Source organism: Meleagris gallopavo, chromosome 7, assembly GCF_000146605.3.
Source record: "Meleagris gallopavo isolate NT-WF06-2002-E0010 breed Aviagen turkey brand Nicholas breeding stock chromosome 7, Turkey_5.1, whole genome shotgun sequence".
Lineage (NCBI taxonomy): Eukaryota > Metazoa > Chordata > Aves > Galliformes > Phasianidae > Meleagris > Meleagris gallopavo.
Window position 1 is genome coordinate 68,338 of NC_015017.2, and position 9,821 is coordinate 78,158.

Below are 9,821 nucleotides of genomic sequence, written 5' to 3' on the forward strand. Positions count from 1 at the left end.
TTTGTTAAAGTAAAAGGAAAATGTGAGTCCCTGCTGAATGAGGAGAGTGTTCTGGTAATGGGGCATGCTAAGAAGGTGGAGATGCTGAATGTCTTCTTTGCTTCAAAGACTCTCCCTTGGGACTCCTGGACCCTACAGAGAAAAGAGAGAGCATCCAGGAAATTGAGAGCTACCCTCTGGCTGAGATGAGGGTGGTCAAGGAGTGTCTGGGTGGATCAGTGTGCACAAATCCATGGGCCTGATGGGATGCATCCATGCGTGCTGAGGGAGCTGGTAGAGGTGACTGCCAAACTGCTCTCTATCATCTTTGACAGGTCTTGGAGAACAGGAGAGGTGCCTGAAGACTGGAAGACAGCCAACGTCACTCTGGTCTTCAAAAAGGGCAAGAACGAGGATCTGGGAACTACAGTCAGTTTCACCTCTGTCCCTGGAAAGGTGATGCAACAGTTTGTTTTGGATGCCATCTCCAAGCAACTGGAAGAGAAGAAGATTACCAGGAGTAGTCAGAATGGATTCACCAAGGGGAGATCATGCTTGACCAACCTCATAGCCTTCTATGATGGCAGCACCAAATTGGTAGATGTGGGGAGAGCAGCGGGTATCATCTACCTTGATTCCAGCAAAGCTTTTGATACTGTCTCCCACGACATCCTGATAACAAAGCTGACAAATTGTGGGATAGATGAATGAATGGTGAGGTGGGTTGAGAACTGGCTGAGCTCAGAGGGTGGTGATCAGTGGCACAGAACCTGGTTGGAGACCTGTGACTAGCGGTAGTCTCCAGGTAGTCGGTGCTGAGTCTGGTATCCAGTTCTGGGCTCCCCAGTACAAAAAAGACAGGGATCACCTGGAAAGAGTCCAGCAGAGGGCCACAAAGATGATAAAGGGCCTGGAGCATCTCCCATAAGAGGAAAGGCTGGGTGACCAGGGTCTGTTCTGCCCTGATAAAAAGAAGTCTAAGAGGGGATCTTATCAATGTTTACAAATATCTTAAGTGTGGGAGACAAAGGGACATGGCCAACCTCTTTTCAGTGGTCTGTGGGGACAGGAGAAGGGGAAATGACCATAAACTGGAGCACAGGAAGTTCTGCACCAATATGAAAAAGAACTACTTCATGGTGAGGGTGATGGAGCACTGGACCATCTGCCCAGAGGGATTGTGGAGTCTCCTTCTCTGGAGATACTCAAGACCCATCTGGATACCTACCTGTGCAGCCTGCTGTAAGAAGTCTGCTTTGGCAGGGGGGTTGGACTCTAGGGATCTCTAGAGGTCCCTTCCAACTCCTACAATTCTGTGATTCTGTGGTTGATGCCCTGTCCCTGGAGATTTTTCAAGGCAACCTGATCTAGCTGTGGTGTCCCTGCTCATTGCAGGGGAATAGGACTAGATGGCCCTCAGAGGTTCCTTCCAACTCTGAGAATTCTATGATTCTGTGATGAACAATATACACCTCAAGTCTAGCAAACTGCTGGAACATGAGGAGTATGTAAGCACTAAAATTATCAGTGGATGTAAAAATGCATATATTTTCATTTTCCTATGAGTGCATCTAGGGGATGTTGGCACTTTCAAATTGCTCAGAGAGCTGTGCTGTTTGTATGTTTCACAGAAGAGCCACCATAGTTCCATATCTGAGGACCCCATACGGGTCTCAAACCATCATCTGCTTGACTTAAAATCTTGGAGGCAAAAAAATGACTATAGGTTTAGTTAAGACTTATACCAGATCATTGTGGCTCAACAGCAAGAGCAGCACATATTTTACGGTGGCAGTACAGTACTGAATTTTAAATTACTTACTTACCATTTGCTAGGAGACTTGAGTGCCCAGTTGTTCTTCTGGATCCCCTAATGAGAGCAAGTCTGCAGCTAAGCACTGTTAGTGCTTTCTGTCTTTTCTCAGGCAAAGGGACTATCCTGTTCTGATTAATATGGTTACTCTTTGCTTTATGCCCAATTTTGACTATAACCATACACTGCATGTAGGCAAGACTTCACCAGAAGATAGGTTTGCAAAAAAGGCAGTGGCAAGAACAAAGCCAAAACATTAGCGTCAAGGACCAAAGCTGTAACAAGGCCATCAGGAGAACAATTATTTTCCCTGCTTCCTACCATTGCACTATAAAAGCTATGAGTTCAAAATATTACGTTCACTGTTTGTTTTTTTTTCCTTTATGATGCAAAGCAGCCCATTTCATCCATGCTGTCCTATAGATCAGATGATACTCTGGCAAAAGAATAACAGTCAATAGCCAAATTCCTCAAATGCAACGTAGCTTTTATTGCAAGAACTGAATATTGTATTTCTAGTCTCTTCCACGTTCACTTAATGCAATCAAGAACTATTGAGAAAATGCTTCCAAAGATGTTGTGAAAGCTTACTTAAGACCAGAAAGCCTACTTTCTTTTAAAGAAAATTTCTTAAATGAGTTACTGTGGAAAACACAGACTGAAAGACAACTCTGAAGGTGAAGTGGGCTTATGCCCAAAGAACCAGCATCAAAAGCACTGATGCTGAGGGAAGCAACATACATTTGTAACAAAATAGGCCTCAGAAGTATCATGGTCCATCCAAAATCAAAATCTTGCATATTGACCATTAAAACAAACTGTACCCTACATGAAATGCAGGTTGCTTTGCCAACAGAAACAAGGAAGTCAAAGGAAATTCAAAAGGAACATCAAAGTTGGGAATATTGTCTAAAACTGGTGAGTATTATCTCGACTGCCAAGAAACTACCCATGTGGATATGATATAGAGACTCTTTACTGTTCTTCTTGGGAGGGTTTAGCACTAGACGACAAACAGCAAGGAAAAGTGCTGAGCACCTTGCAGAACTCCCGCAGCGACTGTTCAGCACCACGGAGAGCTACGACTCCGGAGCACCGGCAACAAGGCGTGCTCCCAGCGCGCCCCTCCAGCACTGCGGAGAGCACCCACCCCAACTGTGACCGCGGCGGGGCGCGCTCCCGCGAATCACGCAGCAGCACAGCCCTGCTGCGCAGCTCCTGCCACGCTGCACAGGCAGCACAAGCGAGGAGCGATCCTTCCTCCCCACGGCTCTCGCTGAACCTCTCGGCAGGGTTTTAGACGTGAGAAGCGTCTGTAGCGGGAGACAGGCGTAAATCAGTCGTCACCTTGATCTTTTCAAGTCAATCGACCCTCCCGGAAATATACAAGGGGAAAGACAAACGTCATGGCAAACTTCAAGTCACAAAAAATATTTTGTACTTAATCTAAGGAAATCTTTTCCACAGAAAAATTGCTCTTGAATCACAAAAGAAAAAAAAAAATATCAGAAAACATTTTATGCAAGTACAATTACACTATCTTTCAAAAATATAAACAAGCTATCATCTTGGCAATAAATATGAGCTGAAGCCCAGAAGAATTATTTTACTTCCAGGCAAGTTTATGTAAAGATCTTACTAGCAGTGAGCTTGGTTCTCTTGTAAACTCAGAAGCAGGAGGAAAAGTCGGTAAGAAGATTATGTTAATGCTATATTTAAGCATATGTAAGGACAGTGAATGAAATTCTGATTATACATCCAATCCAAAAAAGGAAAAGAAAAAAAAAAGGCAACAAAACCGCACTCAGTTACTAATAATAGCTTTCAGGGGATAACAGAAGAAAAATAGGTTGCACCAGAAAAAGGAACACACAGCTACAGTAGTATTCACTGTCTCTCATTACTTGCATTCATGAGTGCTGGAATCTATAGAAATTGATTTTGATACAAAAAGATAAACTACTCAAAGGCTTTCAGGCTAACAGTAACTTTGCACAGGCATAGCAGTATACATTCTAAGACTTCTTTCCAACTTTTTGTCACTATAGAAAAACAGAGCTGGATTTCGCAAAACTTCCCAGATTTTTGCAAGGAGACTCAATCACACTGGAAAGGCTGACTACACACAGTTCTTGCCACTACAACACTGCCTCTGGACCAAGCACGTAAGGGTAGGCTACAGTGTCAAAATTGGATTTTCTGCACTTTTTTGGAAGCTCTTTAGCCTGGGTGATTTTGTCCCTTTGCCTGTACTTTAATAAAAGCTCTTCCTAGCTCTCCAACTAGACCTCCATGCCCTTGCTCGACCCAGTTGCATTTCCCTGTTCCACACTCTTCAGACTGTGAACTCAGCAAACAGTCAGAAATCAGTTTTCGATTACTCAAAGGCTCATTAGCAATGGTGGTATAAGTCTATCACAAACTCACAGATGGAAGATGTAGCCCCCAGAGCTCATCTTTGCGCTTGCTGGCACCCAAAGTGAGTCCAAACATGCTTCCAGACACGTGTGACAAAGCACAGGGCAGAGACAACCAGGAGATCGACTTCAGACAGCACACTCCTGATTCTAACTAAAATGCTAATGTGCATACCCAAAACATTAATGCCAGAATCAATATTTCTAGTTTCCAGCTCCTCTTTGTTATCAAAACACAGTATCACACTATATCGAACTCCAGAATATTGCTTGGCATTGGTCAGTGGCAGACTCATAGAATGGGTGGGCTGAAGGACCCCAAGGATCATCAAGTTCTAATTCCCATGGATAGACAGCATCTGTAAAAATACTACTATGGGAATGTCAGTATAACATACCTTAAATAAGAGGAAAGCTCATCTGCTCTCTCCACCTGAGCAATGACTTCACTGAATATAAGAGTGCTTCTAACCAAGAGACAGATTGCATTTCAAGAGCAGGCAACAAAGCCAGCTCTTCTGGGGAAATGGAAGTGTAGTGCCAGAGGGCTGTTCTGAAAACCTTTGTGAGGAGGAAAAATAAATTAAAAAAATAAAATAAAATAAAAGGGAATGCATTTTAGCCTACCTGGAAGGATTGTTCTTTGGTTTATTGTGGAATATGATCATAATTCAGAGCAGACACGCAGCCTCCTGTCCTGTCTGTGCCTCCACACCTGCCACAGAGTACACACATTTTGTACAGATTACAGACACAATAGGTTCAAAGGGCTGAAAACCTCCAAGGATCAGTGTCCAAAATGGGATGTTCAACCAGGTCTGAAGCATAAGTTAAAAATGCTACTAAAATTTGAGTAAGAAAAAAAAAAAGGCTATTTCTCATACTGATTAAAACCACCACAAACACAATCTCTTCTGACAAACTGCTAAATTCTCTCACGCAGAATCACTGAAAACACATAAACATGTACACTGCAAAGTTCTTTAAACTTGATTAAAGTCTACCAGAACTAAACAAAAAGGCAAATACCTAACAAAACAGAAATTTTTCCTCCTCCTTCAGTTTCCCATTGTGAACTACATCTATATGTATCAGGAGCAATCTAGAAAGCCTGGCCAGCAGAGGAAGGTTATAAATCAGGCTCCCCCACCAAGCTAGCTTTTAAAAAGTTTTCCACAAATGCAGTAGAACTCAGCTATCTAACATCCAACTGCTTATGTTCATAACTCCCACTTTTTCAGATACTTAAATACAGAAAGTCTAAGAACAAAAGCAGAGTTGAAACGTGTTATTTTAGTCTGTTTTCCATCAGCATACATTTTTCCCTTACTGTTCTTGTAACAGCACCTATAGCAAGCCAGGCCACCTCCAGCCTGTTGGAGAGGGCTACACTTTCGCCTCACAAGGAATAGGGCAATTCTGCAGAGACACTTTCCTTCCCACTCCACAGCAATAGCTGTTTCACAAATCTCCTAATTTATCATCTATGCCTTGGTGTTTGCATTGCTCCCATCTGGATTCTTCTACCAGACCATCCACATTTATGTTCCAGCTAATCTACAAGTGTGTGTAAAACTGTATTAATAAAAAGACAGGGTTGCTAATGACTCTGAATCCCAAATCCTACCATGCCCTAACTAGGATTCACATAAAGATTTTCGTTTTAATTAAGTACATTCAATATTTCAGCTGAAAAAAAGCTCATTTTAATTCAGTTTGGACTTTGTAAGCAAGTTTTTTTTTCATAAAAATCTGCATCTAAAGAAGCCAAATATAGTTTTCCTCTCTAATAGTTTGATTCCCAAACTATGCCCAAACACTACAGTATAATTAAGCTAGGAAAAAAAAAGGTAGTGAACATTCAAATTTAAAGACTCAGTTGTTAATAAAGATGACAATCTGAATAAACCTAATAACCTAAATAAAAAAAATCAACCTAATTTTAGACATACTGTACTACTAAATAGTAGAGGTCTTTCTGAATGAAAGAGGCAGGCAATAATTATGTAAAACTTAAACAGACAAAACAGGAACCTCAACTTCTAGCTGAGGTTGCCTCAAAAACCTTACGTAAAAACTTCACTTTCACATGCTACTGTTAACAAATGAAAGAAACAGATGTTTGCCATACTTTCTTCTTCTCTTTTTGATCAAGTTTTAAAAAGTTCATCTCTTCCCAGGGCTGATATGACAAATTTAACAGCAGAAAGGATTAGGGAGAGTCACTGGGAAATTAAGAAAGCTGATATATGCAGTCTGGAACAATCATAACTTTGGCACTGGTATAGTCCTAACGCCTGGCATTACCAAAGTCCCCCTCATAAAACTGACAGTATTATAACAACAAAAGTAACAGCAAAGCAATTGATTAGACAGTACATCTGGACATGTAGCTGCAAATTCAAGCTCCTCACCAAATGAGGACGTCTTCTACTTTTCTTTAAATTAAAAATCTAGTATATTCCTCCTCCACTTTCTCAAAATGAGAATACTTCAGATATTCAGCATCTTAGCCAAAAGGCTCAAAACACAGGACCAAGAGGTCCATTGTGCTAGAATCTCTTAAAAAGAAAAAGACAACTAAATGCAAAAGTTGAATTTCTTGTTCCAGTATACCTCAATAGAGAAAAGCTTCAGAAATCAAACTGGAAAAGAACATCCAGATAAACATCTTAAATCTGTGCTGGTGAAAATAGGAAAGAGATCTTCCTCTTCAAATCCTCAAATCCTCTTCAATTCCCAGAACAAACTTTCCTTTTGCATCTTTGCCAAAAGCACGTACGCAAAAAAAACTCTAATCCACAGGGTTACATGACACCTACAGAAGAGCACTTTCCTGGACAACTGTAGAAGTCTTTACAGTGACATTTAAAATTTTTCCTCGTGTCTCACTCACAAGCAGGCTTGCTCCCATCCCCTCTGCCTTCATCCCCCAGAGTCCTAAGGAAAGAGAAGGTGGCCAGAGCTGGCCTGTTTCCTCATAACCTATGGCAATGCAAGACTGCTGGCAGGCTGCTCCTCCCTGTCCCCATGAAAGAAAACAAGGAAACTCGCTCCTCCTGGATCGCCTTGTAAAATGTGTTTTCCTGTTTGTCTTTTACCACTAAGATCCTCTGATGTCTAACAGTATCTTTCCACTCAGCCTACAGCTCTTCCTCTCTCTGGAGCAATAATCAGATAATTTCCTCCGCTCAGATGTTTGTCCCACACAAAGCCTTGGCACTTACCTTTGACATCTCTACCCTCTTGTCAGACATCATCACCTCCTCAGCATGTTGACCAATTACCTTCAGGGATATTGATAGCGTGATGCTTTATGCGGTGGGAGATCAATCTAAGAAACATAGGGGGGTGGCGGGGAAAGAAAAGCATTTGTTCACAGAAAAGCATTTGTTTCTGCTTTAAAAGCACAGGCAGTATCCTCAGTGTGAAGTAGAAACATAAAGAGACCTAACTCTACCACATTAGGGAGTAGATTTGTTCCCACACATGATTAACTTATCACCACTCCACTTCAGGCATATAAATAATAAATTTTTAAAATGAAATAAATTAATAAAAAAAAAAATCACAAGCCACAAAGATACAAAACTGTAAGCAAAGTCACCAAGTAAAAAGGAAAGAAGCTTGTAGTCTCTGCACTTCCCAGTGCTTCTGCAGATGCTCTTTATCACATATACAAGAAATTAGTGCTTACAGTTCCACCAACAGACACTTCACATGCTGAAAGCAGCCCAACATCTGCAGCCAGCAGACAACCAGGGGATGCCCCTGCAGCCAGTTTTTTCTCTCAGCTCATTAGCAGAGGCTGGACATGCAGCAGAGGTGACAGCACTGAGTCACCGTGCTGGCAGCCAGCTCCAACTAACCCCCCCAGCCGCCGATACAGGGCTCCAGTGCACAGCTCAAGGTAACCTCTCCAGTCATTGCACCAAGCTCCCTTTGCATGGGAGATGTCCAACCACAGAGAAAGCAGAAAGATCCCAATTCCCTCTGCAGCCAGATGCCCTTCAGAGGGACGTGGTCTCAGTCAAGCTCCGTTCCCAAGCAATTTAATATCTCTTACCTCTGCGGTTTGCTGGGTTTTTTTGTTGTTTTTATTTATTTGTTTGTTTTCCTATTGTTTAATTGGCTTTGTTTTTTTTTAATGTTCGTATGTGCTGCTGCTCACCTACGGACCCCAACGCTCAGTCAATTCCCACGAGATTCGTAAGACTATTGATGGTCTCTACAAGAATTCAGACTGCAAAAACAAGTATTTCTCATACCTATCATGCAACCAAGATTCATTAAAAGAATAGGAAAAAAAAAAAAAATCACTCTCATGTTAGATAGTAGGAAAGACAAAAAAAAAAAGCCACATTGTGTGCAAATAGGAGAGAAGCTTGCTAAAAAGTATAACTTTGTTTGCTTGCATAATCATAATTTTTTTTTTTGCCATGCAGCATTTATATTATAAAGGCATTTCCTTTAAAACCAAGGTACATAAGCAACAAATAAGCCTCTACAAATAAATACAATTCAAAAAATAGTTAATCTTTGGTACTTAAACTGGAATCCGCAACATGGCAGCTGGATGGCTAGAGTGCCAAGCATTTACCAGTTTCAGAAGCTGCAGAAACAGCATGCATTGTTCAGACCACGTCCTCTGATGTTTCAACATCTGATGAATGTATCCTAAGAAGCAACACCCAATGTCAGCACCCACTGCTAGTCTGCTTCCATCAAAACACTGTGGCACAGAGAAGCACCAAGTCATCTGATTCAACATGTCTTTCTGAGGGTATATCTGTCACTGCCAAGCCCCAAACTTCTGAAGATACAGATCATATCCCAAAAACATCAGTGCAAGCTTCTTAGATGGCTCCCCAATATAAATGCTTGTTGCCACTTTACCTAACAGAAGCCCATCATTTCAAGGGAGGATGTCTGACCAGATTACAAGCAACCCAGGGCTCAGCAAAGGGCATACTGTGTGCAGAGATCAGTTTGCCCAAAAGCGGGAGTGCCTAAACTGATTCCAGTGCCACCATGCTGCGATGATGCCAGGTCTGAGCTAATAAACCCAGTCACCTAAAAGATTTTACCAGCTTCAATCAGAACAGACTTCGCTTTTCAGGGAGAAAAAAAAAAAACAAAACACTCCACTTTATCATGATAAGTTAAGCATACTACGGAAGACTTAGGTGCTTATAGCAAGAGAGGCCTACCATCAGAATCTGTGTCTCTGTTCACAAACCAGATAGCACAGAAAGGGCACAGAGCTTTCACTAGAGCAGATAATTCAGAATAAGCCGGGGGAAATAGAAAAGTGGCTGGAGGAATGTGTTTCATAGCTGTGCTTGTGAACTATGAAACACATTCCTCTTCAAACACCAAGAACAACATCCTCAGGACCTTCTCAGAACTCAAGTTTTCAGAAATCAAATTATCCTATTGAATGTGACCACATAAGCCAAGCCTCTAGCTAGAGCACAAAACATGCACAGAGTTGGCACAGCTGTGCTGCACTCCCTGGAGCTGAGGAGCTGCTGCACAGAAGCCACAGGGAGAAGCTTTGGCAAAGACACTGAAAAAGAAACTTGGAAAGAGCAGTTATGTGCCAGGGTCAC

General features: G+C 41.9%; 1 protein-coding gene across 3 annotated transcripts in view; it reads right to left on the minus strand.

Annotated features, from left to right (window-relative positions):
* ADARB1 (adenosine deaminase RNA specific B1) overlaps positions 1–7,573 on the minus strand; it is a 67,750-nt gene extending 60,177 nt beyond the window's left edge. For 2 of the 3 annotated variants that reach the window (XM_019616804.2, XM_010713127.3), the window contains exon 1: positions 7,437–7,573. Coding sequence is in view for 1 of the 3 variants with exons in the window: in XM_010713125.3 (XP_010711427.1) it covers positions 4,837–4,877 (41 nt within the window). In the remaining 2 variants the exon portion in view is untranslated. Of the gene's footprint in view, positions 1–4,836; positions 4,925–7,436 lie in introns of all 3 variants that reach the window. The other variant, XM_010713125.3, reaches the window with a different exon arrangement.
* Between the last annotated feature and the right edge of the window lie 2,248 nt (positions 7,574–9,821).